Source organism: Leucoraja erinacea, unplaced genomic scaffold (genome assembly GCF_028641065.1).
Source record: "Leucoraja erinacea ecotype New England unplaced genomic scaffold, Leri_hhj_1 Leri_273S, whole genome shotgun sequence".
In the NCBI taxonomy this organism is placed as follows: Eukaryota; Metazoa; Chordata; class Chondrichthyes; order Rajiformes; family Rajidae; genus Leucoraja; species Leucoraja erinaceus.
Window position 1 is genome coordinate 32,065 of NW_026576174.1, and position 20,243 is coordinate 52,307.

Genomic DNA, 20,243 nt, shown 5'->3' on the forward strand with positions numbered 1-20,243 from the left:
AGAGATATCCTGGCTGACCCGCTAAGTTGCTCCAGCATTTTGCGTCTCTTGTGACCCGGGTGCGATCTCATTACGGGTTCTGGCTGTAAACAGTTTGTACGTTCTCCCCGTGTCCTGCGTGGGTTTACTCTGAGATCTTCGGTTTCTTCCCACACTCCAAAGACGTACAGGTTTATATGATAATTCGTTATTGTAGGTTAATTGGCTTGGTAAATGTAAAAATTGTCCCTAGTGAGAGTAGAATGTGCGGGGATCGCAGGTCGGCGTGGGCCCGGTGGGTTGAAGGACCTGTTTCCGCGCTGTTTCTCTAAACTAAATACAAACACTTCGGTTCGGGTAGCAGCTATCAAGGCACAAGGACAGATGACATTTTGGTGTGGAGCCCTTCTTAAGATTCTGACCTGTGGTGTTGTATATCAGTGCCCTCCTGAGACAGAAACATTTTGTCTATCAACCTGGTATGCTACAATGCTAAGAACAATATTCTACACTATGTGCAGCCCCCACCCCCTTTGCTCTATGTATTGCATTTGTCAATTATATTTGTATACTAGACTAAGTGGGACCCATTGGGTCCGATGCTCACACGGGAGGGGTGAGCACCTTTTGTTTTAGCACCTTTTTTCTTTTCGTTTTTAACAGTTTCTACATAAACAGTTTCCTTTTTAACAGTTTCTACATTCCATGTTCCATCGACTGGCTAAGATTGATCTCCCAAACATTTAGTTTGCTTATAACTTAATATTCGATAGTCTTTGTTACTTTTAGGATTAGACTAAGTGGGATGCTTTGGGTCCCAGCATCACACGGTCACCCAATGCAATATTCCACCTCACCGCCAATTCCAATATTGCTGGCCAGTGGAGGGGGGGGGGGGGCTTTCTGGAGCTCTAGCATTGGTATTGTGGGCCGAAGGGGCTGGTTTCCAGAGGGCTAGTATGGACATTGTGGGCCAAATGGATTCTTGGGCTGCCAGTTCAGTCACTCAGACCTGGTGGCCTGGCAGCTCAGTCACTGCTATTTATGGCCCTTGTGATAATAAAGACCTCATGCCATGTCAGGTTAAACCCTGTTTATTCAAAACAAACAAGTACAAGTTCTCACTGGGGAGTGTACTCCACAGTGACACTAATAAACTAGTAGGCGTAACTACAAAGCATCTCATAACATGAGCCTCTAATCTACATCCCCCCTCTTAAAAAAATTAACAACACTGCATACCCATAACTAAGCAAAGACAATATCACAACCGATGACAAACATGTAAAGTCAAACAGAGTCCGGATACTTCACGACCGACCTGCAAACATGACCAGAGCGTGTACGATAAAGGCCATCTCCATTCTTTTTCTCCAGAGACAGAGCTGGTGATATCACCGCAATGGGGGAGTGGACCAACGACTCAGAGGTCAAATTAGGAGATGGTGGCACAGGCGAGGATGGGACAGACAAAGGAGCTGTCACAGGCATGGATCGTTGCGTCTGCAACAGCATGTGAGGGTCACCAGATGCAGATTGAAATGAACTTGTACAATCAAGATAGTAAGGGGGAAGGGATTGGCTCCTTCACAGGCAGGAGATGCTGTCTGTTTCATCGGTAGGTGCCGCCATTGGCTCTAACAATGTACAAGCGTGGTTCTGAAGCTAGACCAGAAATCACCCCAACTTTTTAAGTGGCCTTTGTCAGTCTGTAAGCAGACCACCTGTCCTTTGGTCAGGTGGCAGAGGCCTGCTCGTCTTGTCGAACCATTTTTTCTGAATGTCAAGCTCTCATTTGGGAGTGTAATGCAAACTGCGGAGCTAATAAACTAGCAGGCGTAACTACAAAGCATGACATAACATGCGCCTCTAATCTACAGTCACTCAGGCCTGGTGGGTTGGAAGCTCAGTCACTCAGGCCTGGCGGGCTGGCAGCTCAGTCACTCGGGCCTGGTGGGCTGGCAGCTCAGTCACTCGGGCCTGGTGGGCTGGCAGCTCAGTCACTCGGGCCTGGTGGGCTGGCAGCTCAGTCACTTAGGCCTGGTGGGCTGGCAGCTCAGTCACTCGGGCCTGGTGGGCTGGCAGCTCAGTCACTCGGGCCTGGTGGGCTGGCAGCTCAGTCACTCAGACCTGGTGGGCTGGCAGCTCAGTCACTCAGGCCTGGTGGGCTGGCAGCTCAGTCACTTCAGTCACTTAGGCCTGGTGGGCTGGCAGCTCAGAAACTGCCAGGAATTCTGCCCAAAACAGGTGGGAGACTGAGAGAGGGGGAGAGGGTGGTTAATCAATTTTAGGCATTTTTCATCTATTTCTGCAGAGCACAGCAATGATGGGGGAAAGTCTATCCTTGCCAGGATCTCACAGGGAGCCAATGAAGGTAGAAAAATACTGGGGTGAGGTTTAATACTTGCAGGGGGAATACTTACTGATGGGCCGAATTGACTACTGGGCTAGTACAGGCCTGATGGGCTGAAGGGACTTTAAAAAATAAACAACAAAAAAACATCTGTGTGAAATCTCAGTGAAAGGCATTTTTTCTGGACTTTTCCTGGCCTAGCACGGGCCTTTTGGATCAAAATGCTCTTCCTGGGCCAATGCGGGCATTTTGGACAAAAATGACTTGTTTCTCGGCTAATAGGGGCTTTGTGGGCCGAAATGAGTGGTTTCAGACAGGCCATACAACTCATTTCATTTCATTTCCATTGCCATTTTCAGATTCAAGCACAGGGCAGGCCAAACAACTCATCTCATTTTCATTTCATTTCCATGCCTTTTCAGTTTCAAGCACAGGGCAGGCCAAACATTTAATCTCATTTTCATTTCATTTTAATTGTCATTTCAGTTTCAAGCACAGGGCAGGCCAAACAACTCATCTCATTTTCATTTCATTTCATTTCCATTGCCATTGCCATTCCAGTTTCAAGCACAGGGCTGGCCAAACAACTTCTCATTTGGATTTCATTTTATTTCCATTGCCATTTCAGTTTCAAGCATAGGGCAGGCCAAACAACTCATCTCATTTGCATTTCATTTCATTTCCATTGCCATTTCAGTTTCAAGCTATTATCCAGCTATTATCAGACAACTGTACTAATCTTTCACCAGTTCTCGAGTGCGATCCAGACTTTCTAGCAACCTCATTGGAGACATTGAACTATCTTTAATTGGAATTTATGGGGCTTTATTTTGCAATAATTGCAAAAATAAACTTGTTGTAATTGTTGTACCCTTGATTCTTGAACCTCTACACTGTGGACGACTTGATTGTAATCGTGAATAATCTTTTCTTTGTTCGGATAGCACGTAACAAAAAGGTTTTCACTCTACCCCGGTACACGTGACACTAACAAACTAAACTAAACTAAGATCCCGACACTTGCATTTTACAGGGCTCACTATCAATTGCCATTCAAACATCCAGTGAACGCCACAGCTTCCCCACAATCTACTCTGAAGAAAGGACCAAGCCGGAAATGTAGTCTGTCTGTTTCCTTTCACGGAGTTTGCCAGGCCCGCTGAGTTCATCCAACACTTTGTTTTTTGCTTAAGATTGCTGCATCTGCAGTTCCCTCTACTCCCCTCTGTGTACTCTGAAGATGAAATCTTCAACCAGCTCAAATACATGGCCTGATTACTTACTGCTTTATCAAATATATATATAGTTTTTTGATTATTGAGCCTATCATCTTACTAACAATAGATCTTAAAAGAAATGGTTGATGTAAGACATTCTGAAATTCATAAGGGTAAGTTAGTAACATGTTTAACTCAAGAGTTTACATACTAAGGAAGTATGTTGGGAAAAAATGTCAACATATAGAAGGTAAATTACACTGGATGATACTGGGAAAGGCAATTATAGATTCAAAAAGTATTTACATTGTAAAGCATAGCTGACCAGAGTAACGATAAATATAGGAGTTTGTAAACCAGGTTGAGGCTAATAAGACTCACCAGGACATAACAGAAGGCCTTTATTTGTATCTTTGGCAGAGAAGATTAAAAATGACACTGGGGAAAAACAAGGAAGACTGCAAAGAGAAGTTGATCATCTATTAATTATCCTAAAAATGTAAAATGCGCATAGAACTATTGTGTCGCAAATGTTTTGAAAATTTGCTAGCGATGTGAATCATTGAAACACTTTGGGTTGTGTCGGTGTATTGCACCACATCCTGAATATAATGACGTGTTTGAGAAACTCACCAGAACTGTATGGGATATTCTTTGTGACTGCGCCGTACTGAGCTGTAATTATAGAGAGAACTACAGCACAAGAATGGACCCTTCGGCCCACAATATTTGTGCATGAAAACATTTGAGCATCGGCTGAAGTTACCCACTCATCCATTCCTCTCCCTACCTTGTACTCTTGCTCACTGAAATATCTCTCGTATGCTAGAACGAAGACGACATTCTCCACCGCATCTTGAATCGCCTCTTCCAGCCTCTGGCGGTAAGGATTTGTCAATTCAAGCAGCTGCAAATCATCACACCTTTCCAGGAGCTCCGTCATCGAAGACATTGGAGGAGCTGTGATGAATAAAAATAATAGAATTATCAAGGGTTGTCTGTTTTCCTCCACCGATAGCTGCACTTGGAGTGTCACCACCCCACTCTGCTAAAAGGCAGACCACATGGTGGAGATGAGGCTCTCCGATCAGCGGGTTGCTGTAAGTAAGTTTATTGGCCAAATATTCACATGCAAGGAATTTGCCTTGGTGCTCCGCCCACAAGTAACAACATGACATACACTGACAGTTACAAATGACTCAGAAAACACTAAACATCAATAATAATAAAACATTAATGATAAAACACCATTGATGAAGCATGTGAACCAACACAATACCAGATCAAAGGGAGGCTACAGATTTTTGGCTGTTGAGTGGAGGATAAAACTCGTGGATAAAAACTGTTTTTATGTCTGGCTGTAGCAGCTTTGACAGTCCGGACTCACCTTCCAGAGGGAAGTGATCCAAAGAATTTGTGGCCAGGGAGAGAGGGGTCAGAGATGATCTTGCCCGCTCGCTTCCTGGACCTTGCAGTATACAGTTCATCAATGGAGGGAAGGTTGCAGCCAATAGCCTTCTCTGCTGATCGGACGATTCGCTGCAGCCTCCAGGTGTCGTGTTTGGTGGCTGAGCCAAACCAGACCATGATGGAGAAGGTGAGAACAGACTCTACGATGGCCGTGTAGAATTGGACCGTCATTGCCTGTGGCAGATTGTGCTTCCTCAGCTGCCGTAGGAAGTGCATCCTCTGTTGTGCTTTTTTGACTGTGGAGTCGATGGTATCCCCCAGGTCCTTGGAGAGGATGGTTCCCAGGAACTTAAAAGACTACACAGATGCGACTGTGATGTTGTTGATGGTGAGTGGGGTAAGGGGAGGGGAGGGGGAGCTCCCCTAAAGTCTACAATCAATTTCACTGTCTTAAGAGCATTAAGCTCTAGGTTGTTGCGATGGCACCAGGACGCCAGCTGTCACACTTCCTGTCTGTGGGCAGATTCCTCCCCATCCTGGATCAGTCCAATCAAGGTTGTGTCGGCCGCAAACACGAGATGCTTGACAGAGGAATCAGTGGAGGTGCAGTCATTGGTGTAGAGTAGAGGACAGGAGAGAGTACGCAGGCTTGCGGTGCTCCTATGCTGAGCGTTTGCAGGTCCAAGATGTGCTTTCCCAGCCTCACATGCTGCTTCCTGTCTGTCAGGAAGCTGGTGATCCACTGACAGAGGGGTTCAGGCACAGTCAACTCGGAAAGTTTGGAGTGTAGTAGCTCTGGCACAATGGTGTTGAATGCAGAGCTAAAATCAACCAACCGGATCCTCCCATAGGTCCCCTGGTGGCCTAGGTGCTGTAGGATCAAGTGCAGGCCCAGGTTGCTGCATCATCACAGATCTATCGGCCCGATATTCAAACTGCATAGGATCCAGCGGGGGGGGGGGTCATGATATTTTTCAGCTTGGCCAGCGAAAGCCTCTGAAAAGCCTCTCTACCTCCTTTATTTTTATGGATGATATTGGATGTGATGTTGTGCAGCACAGAGGGTGTGGATGATTGGGTGTGAAGTGGTGATTGGGAGGGAGAAGGGGGGGGGGGTGTCGAAGGGCCCAGTCTTTGCAGACTGCGGTCAGGCTGTGAGTGGATGTGAAGTGTTGGCTGGGGTGGCAAATGGTTCAGTCTTTTCATAATGGAGTCTTGCCTTAAGTAGGTGTGACGTGGTGAATGGGAAGGACAGGGTTCAGGGTCCATTCTTTGCAGACTGGGGTCTGGCAGCGTTGGTTGGGGAGGGGGCGCCAGGGTTACGTTTCTGATTTTCAAACCTGCAGTAAAACTCATTCAGGTTGTTGGTCAGCTGACGACTGTCCAAAGAGCAGGGGGCTTTCCTCTTGTAGCTGGTAATTTCTTGCAAACCCTTCCAAACTGAAGAAGAGTCACTAGCTGAGAACTTGCCCCTCAACTTCTCAGAGTACCTTTCCTTGGCAGCTCTGATTACTCTTCTCTGCTTGTACTTGGCCTTACTCTTCTCTGCTTGTACTTGGCCTGCCTATAGAGGTCTGCATCTCCGCTCCTGTAGGCCTCCTCTATAGGCCGTCGGAGCTGTCTGAGTTCTGCAGTGAACCAGGGCTTGTTGTTGTTGAACCATGTCCGGGTCTTAGCGGGAATGCAACTGTCCTCGCAAAAGCTGACATATGATGATACAGTGTCCGTATACTCATCGAGGCTTGTGGTTGCTTCCCTGAACATATTCCAATCCGTGCAGTCAACGCAGGATTGTCAGTCCACGTGCCGCTGTCTACCCACACACTGCACGGATCCTCGGCTTGCGCAGACAATGGTCCCCAGGCTGTTGTTGTAACTTATTCCCTGCGGCATCTAAACAATGCGCTAACTCACAACAATTGCCCCTCTCCCACTGTTCAAACCCACGGGTGCACTCTCTTCTTGATTCTGGATGGACACAAAGTCGACACCTTTTGACAGAATACACCACTGTGACATTAATCTCGACTTATTCTTGTGCTTTAGCTTTAGCATTCAGAGTTCAGAGGCACAGTATACAAACAGGCCCTTCGGCCCAGCAATCATGCCAATCATCAATCCATCACCCGTTCACACTAGATTTATGTTATCTTGCGTTCTGCATATAAGAGGCAAATTTATAGAGGGCAATTGATGTTCATGCCAGCGTGCCATAGGGACATGGAAGGAAACACACGCCATCATAGGAAAAACATGCAAAATCCACACAAACAGTGGCCGTAGTTAGAATCGATCCTGAGTCTATGGCGCAGTGAGGCAGTGGTTCTACCAGCTGCACTAATGTGCCAACACTTATTATTGTTACATGCACTGAGAAATAGTGATAATATTTTGTTTGCATGCTATTCAATCTAATCAGGAAATACTATACATAAATACAACCAAGCCAAGTGCAAGTACAGCAGGTAGAGCGAAGAGAGTGTTGAATATAGTTTTCTCAGCATGTAGCGATACAGTTTCAGAGAAAACGTCCAACGTCCGCAATGAAATAGTTTATAAAAATAAGGACTGTGTCCCCCCACAGGCCGCAACTCACCAATGGAAGGATCTTTCAGTAGTCTGATAACACCCCGGGACCGGGTCCGTTGGAGAGAGTGGAGGAGGGTCAGGGCGGTGAGTATATAAATCTAGCGCGGGGCTTGTTTTCACAGAGGCCCGGGACCGTTGGAGAGAGTGGAGGAGGGTCAGGGCGGTGAGTATATAAATCTAGCGCGGGGCTTGTTTTCACAGAGGCCCAGGACCGTTGGAGAGAGTGGAGGAGGGTCAGGGCGGTGAGTATATAAATCGAGCGCGGGGCTTGTTTTCACAGAGGCCCAGGACCGTTGGAGAGCAGTGGAGGAGGGTCAGGGCGGTGAGTATATAAATCGAGCGCGGGGCTTGCTTTCACAGAGGCCCGGGACAGTTGGAGAGCAGTGGAGGAGGGTCAGGGCGGTGAGTACTTAAATCGAGCGCGGGGCTTGCTTTCGCAGAGGCCCGGGACAGTTGGAGAGCAGTGGAGGAGGGTCAGGGCTTTTACCAAAGTCTGTAACGTTCCACACTTCATAGGGAGGGTTCTGGTGGAAGCCGCTGATTGGTGGAATCAGACGAGAGGAAGCAGCTGATTGGGTGCAACCTCAGGTTAGCATTTCTGCTTTCTGGTTAAAGTTACAGTGAGCTAAAGGTGCAGTGCTTTAGTAAAGGTACAGTGAGCTAAGGGTACAGTGCTTTTTGTTTATATAATTAAGGTGCAGTTTAAAGGTCAAGAGGGAACAACGGTTGTGAGTCTGATGCCTGCTGATTTCTCCCAGCAGTTTCTATTGTATTATACTTGTATCAGATCCAGGGTAAGGCGGGAGAATGACATTCAGAGCAGTGTACTGTTCTGGATGTCAGATGTGGGAGGTCATGGTGTCGGATGGCCCTCCAGACGTCCACATCTGCACCAGGTGCAGCGAGATGGGGCTCCTAAGGGACCGTATTAGGATCCTGGAACAGGAGCTCAATGACCTCTGTCTGGTCAGGGAGAGTGAGGAGGTCATAGAGGGGAGTTATAGGGAGGTGGTCACTGCAAAACCACGGGAGAGAGACATGTGGGTCACGTTAAGGAAGGGCAAGGGGCAGAGGCAGGAACGAGTGAGTACTCCAATGTCGGTACACCTCACAAATAAGTACTCCTGTTTGAGTACGGATGGGGGTGACAGCCTACCCGGGGGTAGTGACAGCGGACGGGCCTCCAGCACAGAGACCGGCCCTGTTACTCCTGAAGGTAGGGACAAAAAGAAGAGGGCAATAATAATTGGGGACTCTATTGTTAGGGGGTCGGATAGGCGATTCTGTGGACGCAGTCGGGAGACCAGGATGGTGGTCTGCCTCCCTGGTGCCAAGGTCTCGGACGGGTCTCAACGCGTCCAAGATATCCTGAAATCAGAGGGAGAGGAGCCCGAGGTTGTGGTACATATAGGTACCAATGACAAAGGGAAGAGGTCCTGAAGGGAGGATTTAGGGAGTTTGGAGGAGAGTTAAGGAAAAGGACCAAAAAGGTAACAATCTCAGGATTACTGCCTGTGCCACGCGACAGTGAGAGTAGGAATGGAGCGAGGTGGAGGATAAATGCGTGGCTGAAAGACTGGTGCAGAGGGCAGGGATTCAAGTTTCTGGATCATTGGGACTTCTTTTGGGGAAGGTGGGACCTGTACAGAAAGGATGGGTTGCACTTGAACCCGAGGGGGACCAATATCCTAGCGGGGAAATTTGCAAAGGCTACTGGGGAGACTTTAAACTAGAATGGTTGGGGCGAGGGACTCAAATAGAGAAAGCTAGTAGACAGAATGGGAGGCAGGAAGCAGAAAAGGGAAGCACTCGGGCACAAGAGGAGAAAGAAAAAAAAGGAAATAAACAGAGAATAAGAGGCGGGGGGTTTCTTAAATGTGCATATTTTAATGCTAGGAGCATTGTAAGAAAGGTGGATGAGCTTAGAGTCTGGATAGACACCTGGAAGTATGATGTTGTGGCGATCAGTGAAACATGGTTGCAGGAGGGCTGTGATTGGAAACTAAATATTCCAGGATTTCGTTGCTTCAGGTGTGATAGAATTGGAGGGGCAAGAGGTGGAGGTATTGCATTACTAGTCAGGGAAGATATTACAGCAGTGCTTTGGCAGGATAGATTGGAGGGCTCATCTAGGAAGGCTATTTGTGTGGAACTGAGAAGTGGGAAAGGGGTAGCAACACTTATAGGGGTGTATTATAGACCGCCAAATGGGGATCGAGAATTGGAAGAGCAAATATGTAAGGAGATAGCAGATATTAGTAGTAAGCACAAAGTAGTGATTGTGGGAGATTTCAACTTTCCACACATAGACTGGGAAACACATTTGGTAAATGGGCTGGATGGTTTGGAGTTTGTAAAATGTGTGCAGGGTAGTTTTTTGCAGCAATACATAGAGGTACCTACTAGAGAAGGGGCAGTGTTGGATCTCCTGTTAGGAAATGAGACGGGACAGGTGGCGGAGGTATGCATTGTGGAGTACTTTGGGTCCAGTGATCACAATACCATTAGTTTCAATATAATTATGGAGAGGGTCAGAACTGGACCTAGGGTTGAGATTTTTGATTGGAGAAAGGCTAACTTTGATGCGAAATGATTTTAAAGGAGTGAACTGGGACATTTTGTTTTATGGGAAGGATGTAGAAGAGAAATGGAGGACATTTAAAGGGGATATTTTAAGAGTACAGAATCTTTATGTTCCTGTTCGGTTGAAAGGAAACAGTAAAAATTGGAAAGAGCCATGGTTTTTCAAGGGAAATTGGACATCGTGTTCGGAAAAAGAGGGAGATCTACAATAATTATAGGCAGCATGAAGTAAATGAGGTGCTTGAGGAGTATAAAGAATGTAAAAAGAATCTTAAGAAAGAAATTAGAAAAGATAAAAGAAGACATGAGGTTGCTTTGGCAAGTAAGGTGAAAGTCAATCCAAAGGGTTTCTACAGCTATATTAATAGCAAAAGGATAACGAGGGATAAAATTGGTCCATTGGAGAGACAGAGTGGACAGCTATCTGCAGAGCCAAAAGAGATGGGGGAGATATTGAACAATTTATTTTCTTCGGTATTCACCAAGGAGAAGGATATTGAATTATGCGAGGTAATGGAAACTAGTAGAGTAGCTATGGATACTATGAGTTTCAAAGTAAAAGAAGTACTGACACTTTTGAAAAATATAAAAGTGGATAAGTCTCCAGGTCCCGACAGGATATTCCCTAGGACATTGAGGGAAGTTAGTGTAGAAATAGCAGGGGCTATGACAGAAATATTTCAAATGTCATTAGAAACTGGAATAGTCCCCGAGGATTGGCGTACTGCACATGTTGTTCCATTGTTTAAAAAAGGTTCCAAGAGTAAACATAGCAATTATAGACCTGTTAGTTTGACTTCAGTGGTGGGCAAATTAATGGAAAAGATACTTAGAGATAATACATATAAGCATCTGGATAAACAGGGTCTGATTAGGAACATTCAACATGGATTTGTGCCTGGAAGGTCATGTTTGACTAATTTTCTTGAATTTTTTGAAGAGGTTACTAGGGAAATTGACGAGGGTAAAGCAGTCGATGTTGTCTATATGGACTTTAGTAAGGCCTTTGACAAGGTTCCTCATGGAAGGTTGGTTAAGAAGGTTCAACTGTTGGGTATAAATGCAGGAGTAGCAAGATGGATTCAACAGTGGCTGAATGGGAGAAGCCAGAGGGTAATGGTGGATGATTGTTTGTCGGGTTGGAGGCAGGTGACTAGTGGGGTGCCTCAGGGATCGGTGTTGGGTCCTTTGTTGTTTGTCATGTACATCAATGATCTGGATGAAGGTGTGGTAAATTGGATTAGTAAGTATGCAGATGATACCAAGATAGGGGGAAGAAGAGTTGTGGATAATGAGAGGATTTCCAAAGTCTACAGACTGATTTAGGCCATTTGGAAGAATGGGCCGAAAGATGGCAGATGGAGTTTAATGCTGATAAATGTGAGGTGCTACACCTTGGCAGGACAAATCAAAATAGGACGTACATGGTAAATGGTAGGGAATTGAAGAAACAGAGGGATCTGGGAATAACCGTGCATAGTTCCTTGAAGGTGGAATCTCATATAGATAGGGTGGTAAAGAAAGCTTTTGGTATGCTAGCCTTTATAAATCAGAGCATTGAGTATAGAAGCTGGGATGTAATGTTAAAATTGTACAAGGCATTGGTGAGACCAAATCTGGAGTATGGTATACAATTTTGGTCGCCCAATTATAGGAAGGATGTCAACAAAATAGAGAGAGTACAGAGGAGATTTACTAGAATGTTGCCTGGGTTTCAACAACTAAGTTACAGAGAAAGGTTGAATAAGTTAGGTCTTTATTCTCTGGAGCGCAGAAGGTTAAGGGGGGACTTGATAGAAGTCTTTAAAATGATGAGAGGGCTTTACAGTTGATGTGGATCAGCTTTTCCCTTTGAAAATAGGGAAGATTCAAACAAGAGGACATGACTTCAGAATTAAGGGACAGAAGTTTAGGGGTAACATGAGGGGGAACTTCTTTACTCAGAGAGTGGTAGCGATGTGGAATGAGCTTCCAGTGGAAGTGGTGGAGGCAGGTTTGTTGGTATCATTTAAAAATAAATTGGATAGGCATATGGATGAGAAGGGAATGGAGCGTTATGGTATGAGTGCAGGCAGGTGGGACTAAGGGAAAAAAGTTGTTCGGCATGGACTTGTAGGGCCGAGAAGGCCCGTTTCCGTGCTGTAATTGTTATATGGTTATATGGTTATCATAATAAGAATGCACAAGGTTCACAGCAACGTGTTCCTATAAATTCAAAATTAGTTTGCTGAGAAGACTGGTTTACTGAGAAGGTTGTTCTTCTGGCTGGGGGTGTGTGGCAACAGAGGTGCACAGCTTTAAGCTGAAAGGGGTGGAATTCAAAGGAGAAGTGCGAGTGAGGTTTTTTTTATTACGCAGAAGACAGTGGTGCCTGGAACGCGCTGCCAGGTGTGCTGGTTGGGGCATATATACGATAATGGCATTTAAGCTTTTTGATATGCAGGGAATGGAGAAATATGGATTGTGTTAAGGCAGTGGAGATGAGTTTCATTTGGCACCGGTCCACATGGCATTGTGGACCGAAAAGACCTGTTTCTATGCTGTAGGTTACTGTGCGCTATCTACCTTTGTTGATATACGTACAAAATGGCCACGCATTATTTTCCATTAGCCTTGTTACTTCAAACGTGTCTCTTGCATCCTGCAATCCTTATGATATTATGCAATTATATTTAAATGGCTTGTTTTAATCTTTCTTTCTAATGTAGACATTTTCAGATTATTGCTACGTGGCAGAATCAGTCACACCGCACACACAGAGATGCTTCAGCCAGACACAGACTGAGCCAGCCCTATTTGTCCATGTTTGCCATTATCACTCCAAACATTTCTTGCCCATGTACCTGCCCAAGTGGCACTAAAATCATGTTATTGTACACGCCTCAAATGGCAACTCATTCCATATATCCACCTCCCTCTGTGCCCAAAGTCGTATTTGAAGGGGAATGGGACCAAGAACTAGACGGCAGATTTAAGAATGAGAGCGCAGAAACTTTGCAGAACCCCAAGGGCATCCCCCTGTGAAGGCTGGTGGTGGATGCTGGTGGGAGAATGGCATTGAAGAGCTTTGAGATAGGGACGTCAGGGCTCTCACTTAACTTTCTTCCCGTTGCCAGCGGGGCAACCTCGGCAGCTTTTTAGGTTGCCAAATGACAGTTTAGGTGGTCATTTAAGACGGCTTGAATGACGCGTGTGCATAATGTGCTCGGATGAAGTGCGTGGTTACCAGTCGGAATTATGGTCAATGAAGCATTCACATATTATTTCTGCTTCAAATAAAGCCGCAAACTAAACATATTTATCAATCAAGACATGATATATACCACAATGACATGCAGCAAAATTACAATACAGTATCTAGCAATGTTACAAAATTTTGAGATTTTAAAAATCAAGTTTGCAATTTATCCCATCAAATAAAGCACAAAAATAAGTTTAATTTGACACCTAATTCACTTTCATATCATCAGTATTAAAAAATGTATGGCCATTTTCATACTCGGAAATTAGCATCTTGTTCCCTATTGATTTTCCATTGACTTAACACAAAAGCTGTGATCGTGGACAGTGAAATGGCCATAACTTGATTAAAAATTAAGAGAACTGAAATACATTTTCAGTTATTATAGATTGAAGCATTCTGAAACAAATATGAAACAATCTTACTTGGATGACCTGAAATTAAAGCATATAATTAGTTAGTTACCCAATTGTAGCTAATTCCAACTTCAATTACTAGATCTAAACATCTATCCGTTTCTTAAGAAAATATTAACATTTTTAAATAGCCTAAGTGTCCAAATAACATTCACAAAGAATTCACAATAAAACATGATTTTAAAATCTCATTTACATTAATTTATAGGCCAAATGGAAGGAATTTAGTGTTCAATTGCTGTAAATTAATGGCCATTTAAATCAGCTTTCGAGTGGGATCCTGTGGAACTCTATGGAACGCACTGGTTTGGAATGTTCCCCTTACGGTGGATTTGTACCCCATATGCCCAGAAAAATACTGCGGGATTTAATGGGGCCCCAAATTAGCTTCTCGCAACATAAAACTTTGTATAAAGGGATCTTAAGAAGTCCTTTTTAATGTAAAAATAAACAACCTACCTTCCGTTGTCCCCTGAATGAAATCCGTCCCGTTGTCAGCGGTCGCGGGTTTAGAGGATAATTTTTAACCTACTATAACAGTTAAATTAACCATTTAAGTTTAAAAATAGCCGCAGCGAATGAACCTCGCAGCGATTTTTCGTCAGTAACTAAGTAGGCTGAACAACCTCGATTTGAATAGCCTAGGGAAAATCGCGTTTTAAACCCGCCCCCCTCTCAACGGCGCCAAAATCGCGCACACGGGCAGGGACAGATCTGCAGCCGCGACGAAGGTAGGTTTTGAAATATACCTACAGTATCTCACCTCTTTTACACGTTGCAATGAATGCAATTTCTATTATCTCTTTCCACTTCCAAACAAAAATCTGGTTGGATTATTCAGCGCATGATCAACCTCAGTGAGACCAAGTGCAGGCTTGGCGATCGCATCGCCCAACACCTCCGCTCGGTTTACAATAACCAACCTGATCTCCCGGTGGCTCAGCACTTCAACTCCCCCTCTCATTCCGAATCCAAACTTTCTGTCCTGGGCCTCCTCCATGGCCAGAGTGAGGCCCACCGTAAATTGGAGGAGCAGCACCTCATATTTCGCTTGGGCAGTTTACACCCCAGCGGTATGAGCATTGACCTCCAATTTCAGGTAGTCCCTGCTTTCTCCTCCGCTTCCCAGGTCTCCCTCAGCCCACTGTCTTTGCCTCTTCCTTTCTTCTTCCCGCCTCCCCACCCCCCGCACACTCACATCAGTCTGAAAAAGGTCTCGACCTGAAATGTTGCCTATTTCCTTTGCTCCATAGATGCTGCCTCACCTGCTGAGTTTCTCCAGCATTTTTGTCTACCCATTCACACCAGTTCTGTTATCCCACTTTCATCACCCACTCCCTACACATTAGGGGCAATTTTACAGAGACAAGTTAACCTACAAAGCCAATGCGTCTTTGGGATGTGGGAGGAAACCCACACGCTTGCAGGGAGAATGTGCAAACACAACACAGGCAGTGCCCGAGAACAAGTTCGAACACAGATCCCTGCCGTGTGAGGCAGTAAGTCCACCAGCTGTACCACTATATTTTATTTTCCAACACTCAAAAAAATTATACGTTGGTAACTTTGGTTACTAAAAAAATGAAAATATCAATTTTCAGTCTTAAATCTCCAAGTGACGTTATGTCCCTGTTTACAGATATTCTATGTTTTAATTCAGTTCAAGACTATGGGGCAGTACATTGGCCATAAAGTTGCTGCCTAAAATTGCCAGAGACCCGCAATTGATCCTGAATATGGGTGCTGTCTGTATGGAGTTTTGTTTTCTCATTTATAACATTGTTTACAGAGTACTATGTTTACATATTCTGTTGTGCTGCTGCAAGTAAGGATTTCATTCTTCTAACTGGGACGTGAGTGAATAAAACACTCTTGACTCACGTCGCTAATGTGTGGGATAGAACTAGTGATTGGTGGGCGGCGTGGACTCGGTGGGCCTGTTTCCACGCTGTATCTTTAAATTAAACTAAAAACACTAAAACCAGAGGAAATCTAAGGAAGGGTCTCTACCTGAAACGTCACCCAATCTATCCAGAGATGCTGGCTGCTCCATGGAGATCCCCCGCACAATGAAAGCGTGGAATAGTCTTCACCCTACCAAAGGTACCCAACCAGACACAACTAAATTAAGGTAGCTCTTTTTTCCCCTCAAGAACCCTTTTTTGCTTAAGTCAATGTCAAGTCAAGAGATTTTTATTGTCATGTGTCCCAGATAGGACAATGAAATTCTTGCTTGCTGCATCACAACAGAATATGTAAACATAATACAGAACAGGAGATAACAGTTCTATATACCATAGACCATATATATATATACACAATAAATAAACAGATAAAATGCAATTGGCTGTTATTTTTCAGAGTTTGCAGTTTGGTTGTGGTGGGTCCACTCCACTTTAAATTCCATTTGGAATATTTTTGGAGGGCCAAGAAACCAAGACGCAAGTGTTACTCCAGGGAGTTACTCCAGCTCCAGGGAGTAATTCTGTGTTGGTTTTCAGCGATTGCATTGATGCGGCGACCGTACAGCAATGGCGGCCAGTTCTCCCACAATGCAAAGGGAGGGAGAAAGCGGCCGACACAGACAGGTTGCCGTGGCAGCGCGGATGTGCAGGGCGGCACATGCGCACAACCACAACCCATGATGTGCTGGCCGTGGTTGTGCCCATGTGCAAGGAGAGGATGTACAAGCAGAGGCAGTGCGCATGTATAAGGCGGTGTGCCGTGCCGAGCGGAGACCCGAGCTGAGAGAAGACCCAAGACTCGGACACGGATGGCAGGCGGAGACAGAGAGAGAGAGAGAGAGAGAGAGATAGAGAGGGGGCCCGCTTAGAATTAAATGATAGGTGTCCCGGGTGCTTGCCAAGACGGACAAAATGGCATGGCTTCAGGTCCCGGCGGGGCTATAGGTTGGCAGCCGGCAATCGTTAAATTCGAGCCCTGGCCATGGATATACAAGGAATCGGGAATATTGATTTGAAAGATGCGCAATAGAAACGGTTTATCGACTCCACGGAGACGATTGATCACCCATTCACACTAGTTCTACATTATTCTGCAAACTTTACGTGAGATTAGTTTAACCTGGCTTCATGTTCGGCACAGACAACGTAGGGTCTGTTCTTGTACTGCAGTGTACTAGTTTAGATAGAATTCTTCAACCTCTTTCAATACTTCTTAGTCCCGTTTCTTCTCTCCTTATCAGGACTCGAAATTAACGGTTGCCCGGGTGCCATTGACCACTCAAAGCGCCGCCGGGCAACCTAAACACCGAGTCATTTTGTCCGGCTTGGCAACCAGATACTGGTTTGTACCGAAGATAGACACAAGAAACAGGAGTAACTCCACGGGTCAGGCAGCATCTCTGGAGAAAAGGAACACAACATTTTGTGTCGGTGGTGACGACTGTATTGCGTGGCAAAGATACTAGATGCGGGATGACGAAGGGTCGGAGTGAATGACGGCCCCCGAACAGCGACAGCAACTCCATCTCCTCCTCCTCCAGCCCGTCCTGATAATGGCCGCTGCTTGCAAATCCGCTAATGGCGCACTTTCAAAACAAACCCTCCCGCACGCTGAGGCCAGGAGGATGGAGTGAGGGGGAGGCCTCGGCGTGGGGGTTTGTTTTGAAAGCAGTTATCGCCGTTAGCGGGTTTGCAAGCAGCGGCCGCTATCAGGGAGGAGGAGATGGAGCCGCTGCTGCCGCTGTGCGGGACCCGTCATTCACTCCGATACTTCTGAAGCAGCTGCACCATAGATCCTATAGCTATAGGATCTTTGTGCTGCACCGCTCGGCCCCGCACCTTGCTGTTGGCTGGCGGAGGAGGGAGGTGGTGGCGAGGAGTTCCCAACGACCAAGGCAGCGGGTGATGTCGTCCGAGGAGCGCTGACCTTCCTTCCTCCCCACCTCGCCCCCCCTTCTCTCTCTCTCTCGTATGCCCCCTCCACACCCCCCCCCTTTATCCTGGGACCCCTCCTCTACATCCAGCACATCCCCATTCCCGCCTCTATTCAGTCCTCACTGACATCACGTGTGCTCCCCTCCCCATCCCCCCCCCAATCTATTCATCCTGCGCTAATAACCCTATCCACCTCGTATTGATTCTCCTGCCACCACCGCACCCCCCCCCCCCCCCCCCCATCCATCCTGCACTGGTTCCCCAATTCACCCTGTACTGATCCCGCAACTATCCTGTACTAATCCACACATTTATCCCATACTGACCCACCCTCCATTTACCCTGCACCTTCCCCTCATTCATCCTGCAGTGAAAAATCCCATTCATCCTGCACAGACCCTCCGATCCACACTGTATTGACCCCCTCCATTCATCCTGCGCTGACCCCCCCCCCCCCCCCCCCCATCCATCCTGTACTGATCCTCCCATTCAAGAAGAATGGAGGGAACAGTCTGAAGTAGGGTCTCGACCCAAAACGTTGCCTTCGCTCCATAGAGGCTGCCACACCCGCTAAGTTTCTCCAGCAGTTTTGTCTACCCCCATCCATGCCGTACTGAACCCCCGCATTCAACACCATTGACATCCCCGTGCTCTCCCCTCACAATTTTACCTACTCCAACCAACACGTACTAATTCACCTGCCTCAATCCATCCATTCTGCACCGACTGCCTTATAACCCCCCCCTCCCATCTATCCACCCCGCATTGATTCACACGCACACCCCTCCCTGACCCTATTGTCCTGGAAATGTCTTCAGAGTGAACATTGACTACGTTTGATAACGGAATGCAATCAAATGTGTTTTAATTGTTATTATTTGTTTTAATCCATAAAGATAGATTAATTATATTGTGAACACGTGAAACATTAAAACTGCAGTGTTCGATTGTCACTGCTACCATTGACAAGTTATTACAGAATTCATCTTAACGGCAAATCAATGCTCTTAATATGGAATGTTTAAGAAGGAACTGCAGATGCTGGAGAATCGAAGGTTACACAAAAAAGCTGGAGAAACTCAGCGGGTGCAGCAGCATCTATGGAGCGAAGGAAATAGGCAACATTGCCTATTTCCTTCGCTCCATAGATGCTGCTGCACCCGCTGAGTTTCTCCAGCTTTTTTGTGTACTCTTAATATGGAATATCAGTACTGTAGTTTTTTAATGAGCAACATTCACAACTATACGTACGCATATATGTTACCATGGTCCTGGAATTATTGACACAGGTGGGATCATACGCTGAATAATTCAACCACATTTTTGTTTGGAAGTGGAAAGAACTAATAGAAATTGCATTAATTGCAATGTGTAAAAAGAGTTGAGATACTGTCTTATAATTTTGCTGCATGTCATTGTGGGATATATCATGTCTTGATTGGTGAATATTTAGTTTGTGACTTTACTTGAAGCAGAAATAATATGTGAATGCTTCATTGAGTATAACTCGGACTGGTAACTACGCACTTCATCCGAGCACATTATCGCACGCTTCATGAAAGCCGTCTTAAATGACCACCTAAACTGTCATTTGGCAACCTAAAAAGCTGCCAAGGTTGCTCGGCTGGCAACAGGGAAAAAAAGTTAAGCGTGAGCCCTGCTTATCCCAATGCATAACCTATTCCCCATCCGCAAAATTCCCCAACCATTCCACCTAAATCTCTCCACGAGCTTTACATTTCACGTCATTCAAACATCTTGTCACATTACATTTATATCTGACGTAATGCTGCAACACACCTTCGTCTGTCCTCGTTGTCGAGGCCACTGGATCTCCTCCCTGGTCCGCTCCATCAGCCATGGTGGTGACTGCCGTTCACACGTCCCGCTGCTCTGTAATATACAGATTAAAAGCCGGTATTAGACAACAATTCAAAGGAGCAGGACAACACTTTCAGCTGATGACTTCACACACTGTCAACCGTGTAGAAAAGAACTGCAGATATTGGCTTAAATCGCATGTCGACACAAAATGTTGGAGTAGCTCAGCTGGGCAAGCAGCATCTCTGGAGACAAGGTTTTTTTTTTTTAAATTAAATTAAATGGTGACGTTTCGGGTCAAGACCCTTCTTCAGACTGATTCATAGAAACATAGAAAATAGGTGCAGTAGTAGGCCATTCGGCCCTTCGAGCCTGCACCGCCATTCAATATGATCATGGCTGATCATCCAACTCAGTATCCAGTATCCTGTTCCTGCCTTCTCTCCATAGATCCCTTTAGCCACAAGGGCCACATCTAACTCCCTCTTAAATATAGACAATGAACTGGCCTCAACTACCTTCTGCGGCAGATAATTCCAGATTCACACCACTCTCTGTGTGAAAAAAGTTTTCCTCATCTCGGTCCTAAAAGATTTCCCCCTTATCCTTAAACTGTGACCCTTTGTTCTGGACTTCCCCAACATCGAGGAACAATCTTCCTGCATCTAGCCTGTCCAACCCCTTAAGAATTTTGTAAGTTTCTATAAGATCCCCCCTCAATCTTCTAAATTCTAG

At 45.7% G+C, this 20,243-nt stretch overlaps 1 protein-coding gene across 1 annotated transcript in view; it reads right to left on the reverse strand.

Annotated features, from left to right (window-relative positions):
• LOC129693384 (NACHT, LRR and PYD domains-containing protein 3-like) overlaps window positions 1–19,584 on the reverse strand; it is a 30,183-nt gene extending 10,599 nt beyond the window's left edge. The window contains exons 1-2 of the mRNA XM_055630217.1: window positions 19,488–19,584; window positions 4,340–4,509 (exon numbers count right to left, since the gene is read on the reverse strand). Coding sequence (XP_055486192.1) covers window positions 4,340–4,509; window positions 19,488–19,548 — 231 coding nt within the window. The 5' untranslated portion in view covers window positions 19,549–19,584. The remainder of the gene's footprint in view (window positions 1–4,339; window positions 4,510–19,487) is intronic.
• Window positions 19,585–20,243: the final 659 nt, after the last annotated feature.